This window comes from Chrysochloris asiatica, unplaced genomic scaffold, assembly GCF_000296735.1.
Source record: "Chrysochloris asiatica unplaced genomic scaffold, ChrAsi1.0 scaffold00117, whole genome shotgun sequence".
Taxonomy (NCBI): Eukaryota; Metazoa; Chordata; class Mammalia; order Afrosoricida; family Chrysochloridae; genus Chrysochloris; species Chrysochloris asiatica.
This window is the reverse complement of record NW_006408635.1, coordinates 2,850,905-2,873,180: the sequence shown is the minus strand read 5'-3', so window position 1 is coordinate 2,873,180 and position 22,276 is coordinate 2,850,905. Positions and strand designations below refer to the sequence as shown.

At 43.9% G+C, this 22,276-nt stretch overlaps 1 protein-coding gene across 2 annotated transcripts in view; it reads right to left on the bottom strand.

Annotated features, from left to right (window-relative positions):
* TIAM2 (T-cell lymphoma invasion and metastasis 2) overlaps positions 1-22,276 on the bottom strand; it is a 524,960-nt gene that overhangs the window by 123,959 nt on the left and 378,725 nt on the right. The window contains exons 4-6 of one of the 2 annotated variants that reach the window (XM_006868446.1): positions 18,351-18,786; positions 7,487-7,659; positions 3,698-3,922 (exon numbers count right to left, since the gene is read on the bottom strand). In XM_006868446.1, coding sequence (XP_006868508.1) covers positions 3,698-3,922; positions 7,487-7,659; positions 18,351-18,786 — 834 coding nt within the window. Of the gene's footprint in view, positions 1-3,697; positions 3,923-7,486; positions 7,660-18,350; positions 18,787-22,276 lie in introns of those variants that run through there. The other variant, XM_006868447.1, reaches the window with a different exon arrangement.

Sequence of the window (22,276 nt, the reverse complement as noted above, 5' to 3'; positions counted from 1 at the left end):
ACAGTGACAGACAAGGAGTGGTTTGTTCTGAGTGACTGAGTCAAAACAACAGGAGGCAAGTGGATTCAGGAATCAGAAAAATTGTCTTAAGTTTATTAAGTTAAACACCATCTGTAGTCTGAATAAAATTCAAGTGTATGTAACTCTTTACACAATAGACATTCTAATGTACTTCTTCAAAGCTAACACCATAGGGTTTGGAAGTAACTTGTCCAACACACTATAGACCGCCCATGTGAACATCAGTCTCAACAACCCTGAGACTAAAACTAGATGGTGTCAGTCTACCATTACCAACCGCCCTGAAAGGGATCACATTAGAAGGTCCTATGTAAAATGGAATAAACTCAAAATCATCAAAGAGATCTTGCTTACTGGTCAGATAACAGACTGGTAAGAACCCAAGACTATGCCCCTTGATGACCCTTCAGGTCTAGATCCATTTTTAGCCAAGCAACAGATAGGTATATCAGGCAGTGGGCAGCAACACTAGTGAGGTATGCACATCATCAAATGGTCAACCCAGAAGGGCAGCATTTACCAAACTCTCAAGTGTAGGGGAAGAAAGAAGAATGGCAATGAGGAACAGAGAGGAAGTGGGATGACTGTTGTTCCATGGAGGGGATTGCAATCAGTGAGAGGAAATAAAGTGTAGGATTTACTGAATGTAAAATGCATCAACTGCTCTGTAAACCTTCACTCAACTCTCAATACACAGTCCAAAGGAAAAGAATCAAAATGACATCATTAGTTGTGAAGGAAACCAAGGCACACTCTAGACCCGCTCTTTCATCCAGGGCTGTCAAATCACGTTACTACACAAGACTGGTCTTCATTTAAAGATGAATCATGTAAGAGTTCTGCCATCCCAGCGTCAGCAATCGCATGTTGAGTCTGGCCATGCTGTTTACAACTCCCACAGATCCTGCCTCTGACACCAAACATTCAGGTACGTATGCCTTAACTCTAGATAAATTCTATTTTGAAGGATCTGTAACGTTTCATCAGCCCCCTCTGTCCCTGTCTGAGGAGACCTGCTTTGTAATGAGGGTCCCGGAGGATCCTGGAGGCCAGCTCTAAGTTCTCCCGGTTGATTTCTTATAGTCGTACTGATAATTATTCCTGGACATAGTGTTATTTTTTAAGAATCACCCTTCACAAAACAAAACAAAAACCACAAATCCACTGCCCTAAAGTCAAGTCCAACTCATAGCAACTCTACAGGACACAGTAAATGGTTCCCACAGGGTTTGCTAGATGGTAAATCTTTACGGGAGCATCTTTCTCAAATGGACCAGCTAGTGGATTCGAACTGCTCACCTTGTGGTTAACAGCCTGATGCTTAATCCACCATGCCACCAGGACTCTTTAAGATAGAGATCAAGACATCAGAATAAAAAGCCAACTTCTACCAAGACAAAGCTTTCGTTTCTTTTAATATTCATGTATGAAACATTAAAAAAATTCAATCTACAGAGGCCTTAATAATCTTTCATTGGAAAAGGAAAAATCCTCAACAACAAAATTAAGAGGGAAAAGCAACCCTTTTTAGACACAGACACAAATGTGATACAAATTTCCTTTTCATTTAATGAATATAGAAAAGGTATGGTTTCCTACAAAAAAGAAAAAATATATATCATGGAGAGGGAGGTGGGAAATGAAGTCTAATGCTAAAAATAATCAATGAATAACGAGACATTAAAAAGATGACAATTTCCTGCCACACCCAACTCTCCTGGAAAAAACATTTTCTTACCATTTAATCACAGAATTTGATCATTAGTTCATTAATAGGTTTGTCCCCAAAGATTATTACAGTGAAACTTGCAAAAGTCAGGACCTGGGTGAGGCATTAGAAGGAAAATACAAATCTTTTCTATTCATAGAATGACAGGAAAGTGACGAGACTGCACTCTGTCAAACACCGAAAACGTGTGAGACCCAGAAAAACAAGGCGGTTCCGTCAAGTTCGGTCTCTAAGGGGTTTCACTTTTCTTGATTTTTTTTTGGTTTAATGAATTGCAAAAGTTCTACTAGATATTTTCCAACCACTGAGAGTACACAGATTGAATGGAAGGAACTGGTAGTGAGATGAACCAACACATTTAGAGAACCGGGTTTTGAATTTTCTTCGATCTGTAATCCACGTACCACAAAAATCCTTCTTTTTAAAGCAGAGATCCAGTTTATGCTAAATACACATCCCAAGAGATATAGGACAAAAATCCAAACTGTGGAAAAGCAAGTAACCAAACCAAAGCAAGCCAAACCCACTGCTTGACTTCAACTCATAGCGACCCTATGTAGGGTTTCTTCTAAAGCTGTAAATCTTTATAGAAGTAGAAAGTTTCATCTTTCTCTCTCGGAGCAACTGATGGATTTGAATCACCAACCTCAGGGTTAGTAGCCGAATGTATAATCCACAGTCGACTCATAGCGACCCTGCATAGGGTTACTGAGGCTATAAATCTTTATGGGAGAAGCAAGTCTCAGCTTTTTCCCACATAACGGCTGGTAGTTTTCAACTGCTGACTTAGAGGTTAGCAGCCCGACGTGTAACCACTACACTGTCAGAGCTCCTTGGAAACAGATACAGTAAAGGTGGATTTCTATTTTAGAAAAGTAATTGGTCAGGTGAGGACTCTGGACTCAGGGAGGGAGAAGGGCTGTGTGCTGGCGGCCCAGGGGCAGACTTGTGGGGTGTACCCTTTGGTTGTGTGATGATGCATGGAGGGGATTGTAATCATTGCAGTGAAACGAAATACGATGTTCTCCCATGCAAACTGTCACATAATTCACAATAAAAACTTTTAAAAAACAAACCGCAATTGGTCAGATGATTTAGTTAACAACCGAAGCAAAACTACTAAACTATGTATAGTAGAGGTTTTGTTGTTGTTAAGTGTCGTTGAGTCAGTTCTGACCCATAGTGACCTTGTACAGGATTTCTGAGGAGCAGCTGGTGAGCCTGAACCGCCAGCCTAGTGGTTCAAGCAGACTTTGCAGTCCAGCGCATTAACCAACCACACCACACCAGGGCTCCTCTAGCAGAGATAGTCCCCGACTTAATGACAGAGCTCCATCATTAAATCATTTCTGATGTAAGCCGATGCCTCCTTTTATATATTTATTTATATTTAAATTTTTATCATTACTGCCTTTTACTATCAGTATCAGTATCTTTATACTGGTAGCGTAATGGTTACAAATTGGGCTTCGAACTGCAAGGTCAGCAGTTTGAAACTACCAGCTGTTCGTGGGAGAAAGATGAGGCTTTCTGCTCCCATAAAGATTTACAGCCTCAGAAACCCTGTACAGGGTCGTTATGAGTCGGAACCGACTCCACAGCACATAACCACCACCACCACCACCTTTATAAATCAAATCTTTGTCTTTGGGGTTGGCACGAGAAATAAGAAAAACAACATCAATGTATAACACACTGAAACACTGCATGTATGTATCTATATAGCAAGATGCACCCCCCCCCAAAAAAAAAATAAATAAATAAAAAAGGATGGTCATAAGTGTGGTCTGTCTTAACTCAAATACCTTGCAAAGCGCAGACTGCCTGTACTTGAAATGAGTAGCCACAGAAACTACACCCCCACAGGTATGCAAGGCCTCAGTGCAGCGGGAGCCTGGCTTCAATCCACGTGCAGGTGGCCATGCACCTGGCTGTACCTGGCCGTACCTGGTTCTCTATGGCTTTCCTGTTCTTCGGGTCGCTCACCACCGACAGCTGTAGCTCAGCCATCTTCCTCATCTTGCTGTCCATGTCTATCTTCTGAAGCAGGCTTTTGGTCTGGTTCTTTAGGAGACGGACCGTGTCCTCTTTCCCGCGCTTCTTGGCAAAAAGGGATGCACAAGCAGAATGTATGGCAGTGACCCAGTTTTCTAGATCTGTCTGGCTAGTGGCCTAAACACAGGGAGAGAAAAACAAAACGACTCTGTTTGCTCTTGTTGAAATTGACCTCCCCAGCGGCAGCCTGGCTCTGGAAGGACTGAACCTTCACATATCGATACCAGCTGTCAGAGTCTATTCCAACTCATGGTGACCCCAGGGTTTTCAATGGCTCATTTTCAGATACAGATCACCAGGTCTTTCTTCCAAGGTGTCTCTGAGTGGTCTTGAATCTCCAACCTTCAGTTAGCAAAGAGTGCATTAACTTAACTGTCTGCACCACCGAGTGGCCCCTCACTTCATAAAAATAGTGTCCAATTTCAACACCACACACAACTGCTCAACTCAAGCCCTCTGGCTTCCTTAACTCCAGGGGACTCAAGATTGAACATGTAAGCCCCACAAAAAACGAGAAAACCACTAACAGCCAACAGGGGGAAGTGAGGAGGGACAGTCACTAAGGGCTCTAATGCGCTGCTCTCTAAAAGGGTGTTTTGTCATAATTTTAGTGAATGAGAAAATATTTGATCCAAAACATTCTATTTAGAAACCTAGACATAAAATTATATCTACTGCACAGCCTCAGCTCTGGAAAAACTCAACAGAAAAAATATTGAGGGAAGTGCAGGATCATGTTAAAATAGTTGTCCCTGAACATTGTAATTGTGGATAATGATTTCTCTTTCTCTGTTCTTTAGTACTTTATATGAGTGGGCTTCAAAAAGTTTGTAGGAAAAATGCCATTATCTTTTTATTCTGTTTTTTCACCCACTTTTTGAAGTCCGCTCACATACCTGACCCAATGGTTATATATTATTTTCACATAAAAAAACCTTTTTACTTTAAAAACCATTTTAAAAATGTGAACGAAGATGTATGTTGCTCTCAGGCAGAAGAGCAGCTTAAATTCTTTCGTCCAGAAATAGTCACACCAAAAGGAGAAGTGTAAAAGACTCCTATGATTCAATAGTAAATAACTGTTAACATGACTAATTGCGATCGTCACAACTGTAAAGGTACAAGTTTTGTAGCAAAAAGGGGTGAGTGGTCCATCTTACAGTCCCAGAGTGGAGAACCCTGGGACAATCAAGGGAGAAGAGTGGGAGCGGAGTGTGGGACCCTACCCAGAGGAGCTGCAATGCCAGAGATGACATGGAGAGACAGAGCAGCTGAGGATTCTAGACTCCTGGAGGGAGAGGGGATGTGTGCTAGTGGCCAGGGGGCAGAGTGTGCCCTTTGGTTGTTTGAATGATTGTACATTCCTGAGTGTTTTGGTGCACACCAAAAAAAAAAGAGGGAACAGAAGCAGCAATGCTGTTGATGATGATGCAGGGAATTATAATCATTGCCTTGAAATGAAGTGATGTCCGCCGTGCCCCACCCCCCAATGTAAACTTTCACTCAGTTCACAATAAAAACTTTAAAAAAAAGAAAGAAAGAAAAGAAATAGCCACACCATTCCAGCCTTGGGAGCCATCATCCAACACTTCCCCAAGACCATTGTGAGGACCTTAACCACAGGGAGCTTTGCCTGAATCACAAGATGAGATAGTCACATCCCATTTACACCTAAGAAGCCGATGTAGATTTATCTAATGTATTTACCTTTCCCACAGTTCAGCTGTGTCCTGGTACGGCACCATAGGATAAGCACTGGACTTCTAACTGCAAAGTCGGTGGTTCAAACTCACCACCCACTCGTCAGAAACTCTATACAGGGTCACTATGAGTCAGAACTGACTCAATGGCACTTAACAGCTACAATCACAACAACACAGTTCAGCTGAATGCAATTCATTACTTGGCCTGAAATCACTATGAAAAGTTGTAAGCAATCTCTCTGTTAAGAAATTTCCAAGAAGAAAAATAAAATTCCAGGCCCTCAGTCCTTACACAGCAATTCAGTTTGTGGACACAGTAAAGCTAGAGGCGTGAGTTTACCTTGTACTTGTCCCGGGACACGCTTTAAAGGATTCTAGATTCCCCAAGTCAGACTTGAGAAGACTATGCTGTTCTGAAGGGCTCTGAAGGCCTCCAAGGGTCAACTTCAGCAGAGACCTGGACCTAGGACTAGGAGGCTTTCCATGAGCTCCCAGCCAGAGGCAATGTTTGAACTGGAAGACATCTGAGAAGCTTCACCTCCTGGCAACCACTCCATCTTTACTGAGTTAATAATTCATAATAACAATAAGAAATAGAATTTCTTCAGCACTCAACACAGGTACATTTTATCAATTGTCCTTAGAGCAACTCTATAAGCTGTTATTGTCCTACTAGTTGAAGGATCCCATGCTCAGAGACCATTAGTACGTGCACCAAGAAGACCTATTAACAACAGTAAAGTCAGGACTCAAACCTGAGCCTAATGCTAATATCGAGATCTTCATACCACCTAGTCGGCAATTTTTCATTTGCTAGAAAGTTGGTAAGGAGCTCTGGTAGCGCAGTGGTCACGAAATCGGGCTGCAAACCACAAGGTCAGCAGTTCGAAACTACCAGCTGCTCCGCAGGACAAAGGTGAGACTTTCTGCTCCCGTAAAGATTTACAGCCTCAGAAACCCTGTTCAGGGTTGCTATGGGTTGGAACCGACTCCACGACACATAACAACAACATAAAGTTGGTAGGAGTCTTAGCAGCAGGTAGCCTAAATCTAAGCCCCATAAGGCCACAGGGAAATAGACCTTCACGTCTTTGTTGATGAAAGTTTTCCTGAAGAGTCTCTTCTGATGGGATTCTTGGGAACAGCCTAAATCTCTCCTTGTCTTGTTCCCAGTTAGAAGAGCCATGACTTCAGAAATTCAACATGGAACTCACTGGAACAGGGATAACTCCACAACAGGGGTCGTAATTTTTTTCTCTTTTTATCCCAAAGGACCTCTCGTGGGTACTCCATGAGCACCCAGGTAATGGAATGAATCCATTTGTGATGGTCCCTGTCTATCAGGCATCAAACCTGAGTTGAGTGCTGAAGAAATTTATTTCTTATTATTATTATGAATTATTAACTCAAGAAAGATGGAGTGGTTGCCAGGAGGTGAAGCTTCTCAGATGCCTGATAGACAGGGGCCATCAAACCTCACTAAGCCTCTCTAAGCTTTTGTTGTTGCTGGTGTTGAAAGCTACAGTCAAGTTGGTCTTCGGTTCATGGCAAACCAACGTGCAAAGGAGGACAACGCTGCTTGCCCAGCACCATGATAAATTACAGATCTCATCCACAGCGTTCACACTGGCTGCGTTTTGGTAGTAGCTCTTCAGGTCTTCCTTCCTAGTCTATCTTAGTCATAATATTCCACAGAAACCTGAACAGCATTCTATCAACACACAAGCCTGCACTGGCAGACATGTGCTAACTGTGCAGTAAAGGCGCTGGGTAGGAACAAAACCCTGGTCTCCTCCACTACAAGGGAGAATTCTACCTTTGAACCACCACCTCCTCCTCCTCCTCCACCACGGCCTGCAGCTAAGCTCTAAAGCTGTTGAAGTTGAAGACCTGCTATTTCCATTTCATTCCTTCTCACCCTAAAGTTTGCTTACACCCTTCACTCCTGAAACCTATGCTTACAAAGTGCAGGCAGTACCTGAAAAAGGTAGACGTCTCCGAAGGCGTTGCTGAGGCAGAACACGTTCTCCTTCTTGGGGTGCTCTGGGACAGACTGCACAATGCTGTCTTCTGCAAGCAGAGCACACCGAGGGGCGCTGCTCTGATCCATGCAGTTCTTCCCGTAGGTCTCATAGAACAGCAGCGTGCATCCTGTGGGAGAGAGAGGCAAGGGACCGTCTGTGTCCTAGGAGCTAGCCCAGCAGTGGGAAGGCTAGTGACACAGCGAGGGAACCAGAATTGAGCAAGAAATGAACAGAAGCAAGGTAAATAAGGGAAAACAGCAGCCGAAAGACACCTCATCACATTAGCGTTGTTAAGTACCATAGAGTAGGTTCCGGCTCATAGCGACCCTGTATAGGGTTTCCAAGGATGCAAATCTTTACGGGAGCAGAAATCCTCATGTTTCTCCCGTGGAACAGCTGGTAGTTTTGAACTGCTGACCTTGAGGTTAACAGCCTGATTCCTTACCACTGTGCTACCAGGAAGCTCCTTCACATTAGCATTAATGACATAAAAATGAGGTGTCTTTGTAAAAGCAACATCCATGAGAACAATGCAGCAACCATTCTCTGATGCCAGCCCTGCATTATAGGGAGCATGATGACTCTGAGGGATAAGCACTAGACTGTGAACCACAAGGTCGGCGGTTTGAGCCCACCCATCTTTCTTTTCCTGCCAAGATTTACAGCCTCGGAAACCCTACATAGAGTCGCTATGAGTCGGAACAGACTCAACAGCATTTAACAACAATGACACTTAAGTTGTATGTGCTCAACTCCACTCCACTCTGTAGATGCTGTTAGGAAGCAGTGTGTGTGATTAAAGCTGGTGAACCCTCCACAAGGCAGGTGGGCCTTACCCAATCAGTTGAAAGCCTTAAGAAACAACAAAAAGGGAGTTTTACTTATGGCATATTCAACTTCCCAATAAGGCTAGAACTTCACTTCTCTTCCCATTGCCTAGCTTGTGAATTTTGGGGACATAAGACTCTAGGAACCTCCAGACTGTCACCTGAACAACTGATACTGGATCTACCAGGCCCCCACAATTACACAATTCCTTAATATTAATCAGTCAATCAATCAGTCAGTCAAGCTCCTTCCCCCTCACCCCCTCACAAGTTCTGTATCTCTAAAGAAGCTGACAGGCTGTATCAAGAACTCCTCTAAGCACTCTCTGTGCACTGGCTTTTTAATCCCCCAGCGACCTTAAAAAAGTAAGTGTTTATGCGCCCCATCTTACAGATGAGAAATGTGAGAGAATCAGTAAGTCACCCAGGCCCCAGAGGTGACCGTGGTGCAGCCGGGCAGTGAATTCGGCGTTCTGGCCCCAGAGCCCTAGTTATGGGAAGCACACGGCTTCATTGCTTTAAGAGTTCGACATGTGAGAGACAGAAAGACGCTTCTGCACTTAGAATGTGTGAGAGAAACTCAATCAATCCAGGGAACTTGGCCATTTATAAGAAAGTAACCTGTTTAATCTCCAAATACCGTGTAAAGTAACTTAATCTTTAATATTTTACCTCATAGTGATAGGAAGGATGGCATAATCTTACTCATTTAGAATAAGGGAGAAGCCAGGAGGCAAAATATGTCTGAATATGGAAATATTTCTATATAAATGCTATTATCATACAGTATTGGAGTCCTGGTGTGGCACTATAAGTTAATGCACCAGACTGCAAAGCCGTTTGAACTGCAAGGTCAGTGCTTCAAGCTCACCAGCTGCTTCTCAGAAACCTTACACAGGGTCGCTATGGGTTAGAACTGACTTGATGGCACTTAACAACATTATACAGTAATTTTAGAAAGTTGTAGCAGTACATTGAAAGAGAACCATGAGAAATTCAAGCCAAATTCAGAAGAGGGTGTAGAAAGAGGGACATCATAGCTGATGTCAGATGGATTTTGGCTGATGACAGAGAGTGCCAGAAAGATGTTTCCCTGTGCTTTATTGACTATGCAAAGGCTTTAGACTGTGTGATCATAGCAAACTATGGATAACATTGCAAACAATAGAAATTCCGGAACACTTAATTGTGCTCATGAGGAACCTATACATAGACCAAGAGGCAGTTATTCTAACAGAACAAGAGGATACTGAATGGTTTAAAATCAGGATAGGTGTATGTCAGGGTTCTATCTTTTCACCACACTTATTCAATCTCTAGGCTGAGCAAAAACTCCAAGAAGCTATATGAAAAAGAAATTGGCTATATGAAGATAAACTTGGCTTGTCATCAGGAAGAGTTATTAACAAATGACACACTATTGCTTGCTGAAAGCAAGGAAGAGTTGAAGGACTTACTGATAAAGATCAAAGAGTACAGCCTTCAATATGGATTACACCTCAACATAAAAACAAAGTCCTTACTAGTGAACCAATTAGCAACATCATGATAAACAGATTGAAGTTGTCAAGAATTTCATTTTACTTGGATACACGCTAAAAACTCACAGAAGAAGCAGTCAAGAAATCAAAAGTCATATTATTGGACTCACACAGTCCACAAAAACAATGTTCTACATCCTACTTTGGTAAGTAGTAACTGGGATCTTAAAAGCTTATGAGTGGCCATCTGAGGTGAAACTGTTAGTCTCTTCAGGTCCCGAAAGAAGAAGAGTGATGAAAATCAAAGGTGCTTGGAACCAACTAGTCCAATGGACCGATGGAGCAGGTGAACATCAATCACCACAACTCTTAGACCAAAACTAGATGGTGCCCAGCTACCAATATCAACTTCTCTGAAGGAGTTCACATTAGAAGGTTCCAGATACAGTGGGAGAAACTAGGGAACAGAACTCAAAATTATATATTGACCAGTAAGCCTGGTCTTTATATACATACATACATACATGTATGTATGTATATATGTATGTATGTATGTATATATGTATGTATATAAAGACCAGGCTGACTGGTCAATGGAGACTGAAGGAACAGAGACTGTGGCCCTTGACCTTTAGGTTTAGAACAGAGCTCATCCTTGTGGCCCAATTTTCAGCCAAGCAGTAGATAAGTATATGGGGGGAGCAACAACACTCGTAAAGTATAATCATCATGGAATGGTTCATCATTCAAGACAAAAGGGCAACATTTACCTAAGGACAAAGTTGAGAAGGGAAGGGAAGGAGGGTGGGATGGAAATGGAAGGAAGCACAGGGAGGACGTGAGATAACTGTTGTTACATCGAGGGGATGGAACAATCATTGAGATGAAACAAAGTGTCTGATTGGTTGACTGGAGGATGGATAACTGCTGTTACACAGAGGGCACGGAACAATCATTGAGATGAAACAAAGTGTCTGATTGGTTGACTAGAGGACGTGGGATAACTTGTTACATGGAGGGGATGGAACAATCACTGAGATGAAACAAAGTGTCTAATTGGTTGACTGTAAAACTGATCATCTTTGTATACCTTCACTGAGTTCACAATAAAGTGTTAAAAAAGAAATCAAATGACATATTGGATTGGGCAAATCTACTGCAAAAGTGTTTTTTTAAAAAACAAAACAAAAAAACCAGCAAAGAGATCACTTTAGGACTAAGGAGCACCAGACTGAAGCCTTTGAATTACGTTATTGGCAAAAAATAATGACTGTGCTGGCAGACTGTCAGAAGATGGAACAAATCTATCTTGGGAGGAGAATATAGCCAGAATCCTCCTCAGAAGGGAGGATAGTGAGAGCCCGTCTCACATATTTGGGCCATTTTATAAGAAGAACATTATACTTGGTAAAAGAGAGGGAGAGTGAAAAAGATGAAGACCCTCAAATGGAACCTGTCAGAGAAAGAAAACTCTTATATTTCCATTAAGAGAGAACAACAGAAAGACCAAACACCAAACCAAAACTGTACCCTGCCAAAGGAAACCAGGGTAACAGCAGTGCTCGTGGTTCCAGCTCTTACAGATTTCACCATATAAGCTTTCAAATGATAACTTTCCCCTAATAAACAAATACAGCTTTTCAGGTAGGAGGCTTTAGGGGTCTGAAGGAGCTTTCTTGTGGTGCAGAAGTCCTAGTGTGGCACTGTAGGATAAGCACTGGACTGCTAACAAGAAGGCCAGTAGTTCAAACCCACCAGCTGCTCCTTAAAAACGAGGTGACTATGAGTTGGAACTAACTCAGTAACACCTATAACAATAGCAATATGGTGCCGTGGTTACAGCACAAAAGGCTGGCAGTTCGAACACACCATCCACTCACAAGAAAAAGATGTAGCAGTCTGTTTCCATAGAGTTTTTATCATCAGAAACCCTATGAGGTAGTTTTACTTTGCCCTATAAGGAGGTTTGAAGGAGCGCTGGTAGTGTAGTGGTTACAAATCGGGCTGTGAACCGCAAAGTCAGCAGTTCGAAACTACCAGCTGTTCCGCGGAAGAAAGATGAGGCTTTCTGATCCCGTAAAGATTTACAGCCTCAGAAACCCTGTTCAGGGTCGCTATGGGTCACAACCGACTCAACAGCACTTAACAACAACATAGGAGGTTTGAGCCTACCAGCTGCTCTGTGGCAGAAAGATGAGGATTTCTGCTCCCCAAAAGATTTAAAAGCTTCAGAAACTGTATACAGGGTCACTATGAGTCTGAATGGACGCCATGGCACTTAACAACAGGATCACTAACCACAAGGTTGACAGTTCAAACCAACCAGCAGCACTGCGGGAGAACAACTCACAGCCTCCGAAACCCTAGGGAGCTGCTCTACTCTGTCCTAAATATTGCTGAGTTCTGGTGTGGTGCTGTAGGATAAGCACTCAACTGCAGTGTCAGTTTGAACAGCAAGTTTGGCAGTTCAAATCCACCAGCTGCTCCTCAGAAACCCTATACAGACTTACTATGAGTCAGAACTGACTCAACGGCACTTAACAAGTCTGGGCCTGGTGTGGTGCTGCAGGTTAATCAGTGGACTGCTAACTGAAGGACCCATGGTTCAAACCCACCAGCCGTTCCTTGAGAAACCTATAAAGGGTCATTACGAGTCTGAACTGACTGAATGGCACTTACCAACAACAAGTCTGACCCAAGCCATGGGTCTTTCAAATGCCTTATTGCATGTGAAAGCTGGACAATGAATAAGGAAGACTGGAGGAGAATCGATGCATTTGAATTATGGTGTTAATGTTGAGCCATTACATGCACTTTGCACGGACTGCCAGAAAAACAGGTATGTTTTGGGGGAAGTAGAGCCAGACTGCTCTGTTGTTGTTGTTAAATGCCTTTGATACCCAGCCAGTTTCAACTCACAGTGACCCTATATACAGTTTCCTAAGAGCAGTTGGTGAGTTTGAACTATCGACCTTGCAATTCCAACAAACCTTGCAGTCCAGTGCATATCTTGCAGCGCCACACCAGTACTTGAGCTCTCGTACTTTGGACATACTGTCAGGAAGGACCAGTACCTGGAGAAGGACACCAGGTTTGATAAAGTGACGGGTCAGTGAAAAAGTGCAAGTCCCCCAATGAGACGGACTAACACAGTGGCAGGAACAGTGACCTCCAATGTAACAGTAGTTGTGAGGTTGGTGCAGGACAGGGCCAGGTTCTGTTGTACATAGGGTCACTATGAGTCTGAACTCACTTGATGGCACCTAACAACATCCATCTGAAGGTTGACAGTTCAATACACAGAGCAATGCCAGAGAATAAAGACCTAGTGATCTGCTTCCGCTGATAGCCAAGAAACAGTATAGGAGTCAGCCTGGCAGGTATGTGGAGGCCGTGAAGTCCCCTGTGAACCTCATGGGGGAAAACCAGATGGAAAGCAGACTCAGCCTTGTTGAACACGTATAACAGCCTCTGAACCCTAACAAACATGGGTGTGCCTTATAATACCTCTACATCTCACCTGGGTAGACGATCAGGTGGGTTGTTAGCAACTGCACTCTCTAGAGAACTGTTCCCATTTTTATTTTCATAAATACTTCAAGGAGAATTTTTTTAAGTCTACTTAAATGTCTATGTGCGCACATATGCACAGATATATGATTTTACCTAAGAATAAACTAAATCAAGAAATCCAAACATCACACCTTGGATTCTAAGCCAAGAAAGTGGAATGCAACATTCTGAATTCCCAGAGGAAAGAGCTGCTGAAGCCACATGGAAAAGGTGATGCTGGGGGGAAAAAACCTCTTTATCGCCTGCCTTGCCTTGGCGGCAAAGGAAAGGAAGGGACGTGTGTTTGATAACATTTGCTCTTACAAAGCATCCTTCGCCCATGCAGCTTAAAGGGTTTTCACAAGCAAGCACAGAAAGCGAGCAGACTTATGCAGGCAGCCTTGCAGGTCTTGTTCATGGTACCAAGTACCATCTCTGACCCTGAACTCAACAGCCAAAATTGACTCGGGTGATGGTTATAATTATATGTGGCAGCTTAGCTAAACTATGGGGCCAGTCTGTTAGGCAACAGTAGTCTTGATGCCATTATAAAAGTATTTCCATGTGATCAGCCTTAAGTAAAACAGATCACATCATAATGTGGGTGGGCCTCATATAATCAGTTGAAAACCTTAAGCATAAAAGCTAAACTTTACAGAAAGAAGGATTTGGCCTCGGGCTGTATGTAACACAAACATCCTACTCAAGTTTCTAAACCTGTACGCCAATTTCTTAAAATAAGCATCTCTCTTTCATGTGTGTGTCTGTGTGTGGGGGTGGGGGGGTGGGTGTGTGCTCAACTACCGGCCAGAAGGTTGATGGTTGGAACCTATTCAGAGGTGTCTCGGATGAAAGGTCATGAGATCTACTTTCAAAAGGTCACAGCCCGGAAAATCCTATGGAGCACATTTCTACTTTGCACATATAGGATCACCAGGAGCCGAAATCAACTTATTGGAAACAAATGTTGTTGTTGTTGTTGTTGTTATGTGCCGTGAAGTCGTTTCCGACTCATAGCGACCCTGTACAGGGTTTCCAAGGCTGTAAATCTTTACGGGGGCAGAATGCCTCATCTTTCTCCCGTGGAACAGCTGGTAGTTTCGAACTGCTGACCTTAAGGTTCATAACCCAATTCGTAACCACTACGCTACCAGAGCTCCTTTGGAAATAGCAACATGTATTTATATCCATGTGGTTTTGTTTCTTTGAAGAATCCTGACTCATACAGCTATATATATTCTAGGGTCGACTGACTACTGTAACTTCTCCCAGTCTTTAAGACACAGATGCCTGCATCTCCTCAGGAGGGCTCCGTCTAGTGGTCATTAGCTCAGCACACTTGTCTTCAGCAGCAGGGAAATCAGGGAAGGTAGTGGTTGGCCATTTTCAAACAGCACTAATTGTTGTGGAGTTGTGGGTGGTGTTTTTTTGTTTTGTTTTAATATTAGCTCAAAATCGGCTTGCCTTCTATCTATTGGTTCAAGTCCAATCTCTGGAGAACCAGAATAGGTGCAGTGATCCTTCTACAAGACTGCTGCTCACTCTCAGCCCAGTTCTGATGCCAGGGTAACGTATTTATAGGTCCTTATATATAATCTGCCAAATTGTATCACTCTAAATCCCTTTGGGGTCCCCTCGGGTGCTGTTTCTCACGCCGTCACCTCTACCTCCCTGTGAAAGTACAACTGGGTTTTCAAAGTCTTAAACAGGTCAAAGTGCTACTTCCCCAAATCTCTATTTTAACGAGTTGTTGTTGTTGTTGTTGTGAAGTGCCGTTGAGTCGATTCTGACCCAGAGCGACCCTGTATAGGGTTTCCAAGGAGCAGCTGGTGAGCTTGAACCGCCAACTTTGCAGTTCAAACAGCTTTGCAGTCTGGCAAATTAACCCACAGCGCCACACCAGGACTCCATAATAATGAGAGAGATTAAAAAAGGGGGGGGAGGGGTGGAATCCTTGATATATTACGGAGTAAAGCCCATTCATTCTAAATAACATATGAAGAGGGGCAGCTTCAAAGAGCTCTGGTAGCACAGTGGTTACGAGTCAGGCCGCAAACCTCAAGGTCAGCTAGTTCAAAACTACCAGCGGTTCTGCAGGAGAAAGATGAGGCTTTCTGCTCCCATAAAGATTTATAGCCTTGGAAACTCTATACAGGGTCACTGTGAGTTGGAACAGACTCCACGGCACACCACCAGGAGGCAGCTTCAGACTGTGATCTCTGAAAAATTCTCTAGTTAGGGGTACTTCACATAGAATTACTTTAAGAATCATTTTCTTGTTTCCTTATAAAGCTTCTGCATTCTCATGCCTATGAGGAGAGAAACAACCAACTCTGGCAACAGTAAAAAGAGGAGAGACTATCACCTCCTCTGATGGAAACATTATGTCTCTAATGATATGGCCCCACATTCACTCTTAAGTCACATCTACTTCAATTTGAGGCCACAACACATTGGAACTCCTTATGAACAACCGGCAAATCAATCCCCTAAATCTTTTTCACAGCCACATCTCCCTGTCCTCTACTTAGGCTGTCAGCTGACCTTTGGTATAAAATATAACAAAATATTTGCCAATTCAACAATTTTTGCAAGCACAGTTTAGTTCTACTAAGTTCATCATGTTGTACGACCATGACCTCGATCCCTTTCCAAATCATCCCACCCCATCAGGAGACTCTCAGAGCACTTTTTAACTGAAAAGCATAAATGACTTAGCACTTCTGACTTTTTACCTTGCCACATTCCACCCTCATCTCAACTCTCCACATCTCTTAGAGCCAGCCTCCCCAGCACTCCAACACTGGGGAATTCCTTTGCCTTCCTTCTCACAATTTTCCCCAGGGTCCCAATCTGGAGTTGCAAAAGATGACTGACTGAAACATATTCCAGACACCGGTTCCCAGAGTTTCGTAAATCCTCCGGTTTGCTAGAGGAAGAAGGTGTAACTTGAAAATGAAGGCCCCTTTGCCATAGGAGTGGATGATGACCATGCATGATGGATGGCCTGCCAGGTGCCTCCGTTTTCACCGAGGGAAAAGGAGAACCAGAGCAGTGCCACTCAGGTCTCCGGGCGTTTCACACGTACTGTCTGCAGACGTGAGTCACGTTTCTGCTTTTCTCCAGCGATAAGGCAGGGTGTCAGCCGATAATGAGGTCTGACTTCTGAATAGCTCCATCAGTTCCTCTGGGAGGTGTGTGCAGCACTGTTAGTCAGGGGCTATGAGGTTGAACTTCCTGATTAGAGCTGTTATCTCTCAATGCTGGGCTGACTGAGCGCCCTGCCATTGCCACACAGGAAGCTTCTACACCTCCCGCCCTGTGTGTACACAGAGCGAAGCCCCCTTCACGTAGGTAAGCGGCAACTTCATAAAAGAAATTCTAAAAGATATTTGGGGACTCGCTTCCATTTCCTTTACATTTAAAAAACACATACGTTAGCTAAGACAACATTTAGACTTTCTTAGCTCCTAAAGGAGCTCTGGTAGCGTAGTGGTTACGAATCGGGCTGCTAACCCCAGGGTCAGCAGTTCGAAACTACCAGCCGTTCCATGGGAGAAAGATGACACTTTCTGCTCCGTAAAGATTTACAGCCTCGGAAATCCTGTACAGGGTCGCTATGAACCGGAACTGACTCCACGGCACATAACAACAACAACAACAAAGGCTGCGATTATAACCACTGTCATCAAGTCACCTCTGACTCACAGCGTCTGTAGGACAGGGAAGAACCGTTCCATAGGATTCCGAGACTATAAATCTTGACATCTTTCTCCCAAGGAATGACTAGTGGGGTTCAGCAAGCACTTTAACCACTGCGCCACCACACACATCAAATAATCCACGTTTGTCTTACTGACACAAGCTAAGGAGGACACTTCTTTGGAGCTGATTTGTATAAAGTAAGCTTCAGGATCTAAATGCCATATTTATATTTCGGTTACTGATTTTTGGGGCTTTTTTCGTTTTGTTTTTTTCCAGTTACAGGAAAAGTATCAAACAATGATACCAAACCCAAACCCAAACCAGCTGCCTTGGAGTTCATTCTGACTCATAGGAAGTCTCATAGGGAAAGAGCAAAGAGGCCCTCATAGGGTTTCCAAGGCTGTGGCAATCTGTGCAGGTGCAGTCCTGCTGTGGGACTCGCTTCCATTTCCTTTAGAATAAGCAATGGACCGCAAGGTCGGCAGTTTAAACCCACCAGGTGCTGCTCGGAAACCCTCTACAGGATCGCTGTGAGTCGGAACTGACTCGATGGCACCTAACAACAACAGTCTTTGAAGGAGCAAACAAAGTCTTTCTCCCACAGTGTGGGGCATTGGTTTCGAATCCCAGCCTTTCAGTTAGCCTCACAGGCCTCAGCTGCTGGACCACCAGGGCTCCTTCACAATCCCATACCATAATAAGCAACAAGTGTCCATTTCAATCATCACTGACTAAAATAAATTATAACTAGTCAATAAAATCGGAGTCGTGGTGCGGCGCTGTGGGCGAATGCGCCAGACTGCTAAGCTGTTTGAACTGCAAGGTCAGCGGTTCACGCTCACCAGCTGCTCCCAGGAAACCCCATACAGGGTCACTATGGGTTGGAACTGACTCGACGGCACTTAACAACAACAATATTCAATAAAAATAGTATCAATATTTAGGAAAGCCTTTGCAGTCAGGCATACCATAAACAGAGGAGCCCTGGTGGCACAGTGGCTAAGTGCTAAGCAGCTAACCCAAAGGTCTGCAGTTTGAACCCATGGGAGGAAAATGCAGCAGTCGGCTTCTGTAAAGAGGACAGCCTTGGAAACCCCATGGGGACTGTCACTCTGTCCTACAGGGTCACTCTGAGTCCAGTTTGGTTATGCCACGAGACTTTAATAAAACCAATGCAGACGTGTGAGCTCTTTCTAGACAGGAATTTAGCCTGAGGAACCGTTCCCTAGCGGCCTCACCAATGAAGCCCATACCTTTGAGGGTTACCCAGTACTGTCTCCACTTCCTCCGTGCCACCAGCTCGAGCTTCCTCTCCTTCTGCAGAGTGACAAGGGGTTTGAAGAAGAGCCACCCGGCTTTGCGGACCACACCCTGCTCCTTCTCAAACAGGAGATCGAGCTGCTCCAAGGAGCTGAGGGACTCGCTGCTGGACTCGGCCGTTTCTGTGGATGTCTCTAGGTTCTCCGTGCTGGTCCTGCTCATTTCCAGCTCTCGCATGAAGTTCTCATAAATGTTCTGCTGCAGGGGATCGCTGCCGATGGCGTTCGGGGGCTCGATCCTCTGAGGCAGGGTCTGCACCGAGCCCCCTGACCACAGTAAGGCTGACGTGAGAGAGGGGGTCTGTATGTCCACATTCAGTCCATCCGAGCGGCTGTCAAAGTACTCGCTGCCCTCCTTGGACCTGGGCTCCTGTGGTGAGAGGCACATGAACACAGATCAGAGACAAGACCCCAGGCCCAAAGCCCGCCTCCCACCCTGTCCTCAACACAGCAGAAGTGCAATGTTGCTCATGCCTAGTCATGCCGCTGCAAAGCAAGATTCTTCTAAACAAAACACACCTGACATCATGTGTCCAAACTAGAAAGAATTTTAGAAATCATTTTGTCCAACCCAACTTTTCCACGGGGATCAATTCTTAAAGAGGAAAAAAGAAAACAGCACTGAATGTCCCAGTACATGATGAACAGGTTTCAGAGAAGCTTCGTGACTAAGATGACCTGGAAGAAAAGCCAGGCAATAGACCGCTGAAAACTCAGCCAGTGAAAAGCCTACAGGTCTGCATCCAATCGAAGGAAGGCAGTATTTGGGTCCCTTGTGTGTGACGGGCCGACACAATGGTATCAACAAACACTACCCTAAGTTTTTGTTGTTGTTAAGTGCTGTTAAGTCAGTTCCAACTCATAGTGACCTTATGAAGGGTTTCCAAGGAGCAACTGGTAGGCTTGAACTACCAACCTTGTGGTTAGCAGTCTAGTGCTTATCCCGCAGCGCCATACCAGGACTCTTATGCTTAGCATTGAGAAATTTAGCCAGTGTGTTTTAAACAGACTGTTTTAAACTGGAGAAGAAATTAAGAAATTACAGGGTAGCCTCAAAGAAAATGAATACATCTCCCTATCAAAATAAGAAAGAGGAAAATCAGAAAGATTTAGTAAGCATTAAAGCAATAGCAATGAAGAAAATGAAAGAAAATCCCAAACCAAAATTAACTCAGCACAGAAAATTACATGGCACAAAGAACCCAGCAGTACAAAACAACACAGAGTGAAATAACAGCATGTCATTCCAACTTATCAATAAGTACAAGGAGCCCTGATAGCAGACTAGGTTATGAGTTGGGCTGCTAACTTCAAAGTCAGCAGTTCAAATCTACCAGCTGCTCCTCAAGAGAAAGATGAAGCTTTCTGCTCCCATAAAGATTTATAGCCCCAGAAACGCTATACAGGGTTACAATGAGTCGGAACAGACTCCAAGGGATACCATCACCATGAGGGAAAAATGTTTAGAATTACATTTCTTTGTAACTGTGAATTAATATCTCCTGAAGAAGAATCCATGTACTTGTAGTCTGTTTCCCTCCTGGATTATCTTACACCAAATTAGAAAAATCACCGGTTCCAGGAGATTAGGAGGAAAGCAGAGATTTGATTCTGTTATTCGGAAACCCCAAAGTTTCTTCCTCTTCCCCAAGTCAGTACAGCAAATGCAGGTTTCTAGCCAGCTGCCCAGGTCTAGACTCTAGCATCTGATTTTCGGGTAGAAACCATGCAACGAGGAGTCCCATCAATCAAGCTTTCTTGTTGTTAAGCGCTGTGGAGTCGGTTCCGACTCATAGCGATTCTGTGTAAGTTTCCCAAGGAGTGGCTGGTGTGTTTGAACCACTGACCCTGTGGTTAGCAGTCCAGTGCTTAGCCTATAGTGCCACACTGGTAACTGTAGCTTTGTTTCAAAATTCAGGTTCTTTAGCTGGTATGTGAAGTCCTTTCATCTAATCATATCCATTTCATTGAACATCTATTTCATTTCAAAGGAGCTCTGGTGATGCTGCCGGATAAGCATGGAACTGCTAACTGAAACCCACCAGCCACTCCATGGGGGGAAGATGAGGCTGTGTGCTCCCGTAAAGACTGACACCTCGGAAACCCCAGGTTGTTGTTGTCGTCAGGTGCCGCTGAGTCAGTGCTAAGTCACAGCGACCCTGTATAGGGTTTCCAAGAGCGGCGGGTGGATGTGCACCTTGTAGTTAGCAGTACAGTGCTTATCATACAGAGCTACACCAGGGCTCCCGGAAACCCTACACAGGGTCACTATGAATTTGCTTTTGTTTGTTTATATTTTAATTCCAGACACTGGAGATAACAAAGATAAAATACTTCCCTACACAAAGTCAGACAATGGCAACTTTAAATCAAATTATTTAAATTTTTTTTATGTTGCTGAGAACTACTGCCCACTTTTGGGAGCACGGTGGCTCCATGCGATAAGCACTGGACTTGGACTGCAAAATACAAGGACTATGGCGGTTCGAGCCTGCCAGCTGCTCCAAGGGAGAAAGAGGAGGCTTTCTGCCCCCACGAAGATTTTTAAAAGCTTACAAACTCTAGATAGGATCACTATGAGTCAGAACAGACTCGACGGCACTTAACAATAACAACAAACCCCCTTTCTGGGCAAAACACACTGAGCTGAGTTGAAAACATAAAGGGCTTCCCCTGGAGTCTACATTAGAAATCTAGTCATTCACTCAACTATAGTTTTCATGTGGGTCATGTGTTGATAAACAGCAGAAATGAAATCTATTCAGAAGTGATCTTAACTTGGCTCAAATTCACGAATATTCCACAGGCATAACTGAGATGAAGGTAATTCTGCTGAGAATGCTCAAAGACACTCAAAAGTGCTCCACCTCACAAGCCTACTCTACTGCCTTGTCCTTATTCATTAAAATAAACGTGAGAGGAAAACAGAGTCAGAGGCCACCAGTTCAGGGCCTTATTCTGAACATTCTACTGAATGAAGGGCTTTTGTGTTTGTGTGTTATTTTAGAATCATCATCCAGTGATCAAGTAGCAATTATTTGCTGTTTTCTGTAAGAAAACCATCAGGCAACTGAATGCTGCTTCCAAACCCCAGAGGCTATAAACTATAGAGACTTGGCACGCAATTACTAATGGAAATAATATTTCCCACTTGTGTTTTCACTACGTCCCCTAGTGATATTTATTTATACGCAGATGCTTATGCAAGAACTGAGCGAACAAGCCAGCTACGGTGACTCACTTAGATGGGACACTTTCAAAATAGCTTAAGAGGCTTTTTTTTTTTTTAATTGTCACTGTGTGGTTCTTCAAAAACGCCTAGGCGGTGAAGGCATACATCCCTCTTTGCTCCTACCCACATGATTTTTCAGCTATTACTCTGACTCTCTGACTCACAGCCCCAAACACTGGGATTGCCTCTGAAACTCGGCAACCGTTATAATGGGCTGTTTCCAGAGAAACCTACAGAGTCCCACACTCTGACCCAGAACCAGCCCCACTGTGTTCCTCATAAATGGGGATTTCAAGTTGGTGTGCTAACTTTTAAAGGTTCAACCTGAGCAAAGCAAGACTTTTCCTCCTCAACAAAGGGAAAAGGTTGCAGTTAGCATTTGGGATGGATCCTTACATGTAGGCTCTAATAAATCCCTCCAAGGAGCGCTGGTAGCGTAGTGGTTATTAGTCGGGCTGCTAATCTCATGATCAGCAGTTCAAAACTACCAGCTGTTCAGCGGGAGAAAGATAAGGCTTTCTGCTCCTGTAAAGATTTACAGCCTCAGAAACCCTGTACAGGGTCGCTATGAGTCAGAACCGATTCCACGGCACATAACCAACCAACCAATAAATTCCCACAGTTTCCT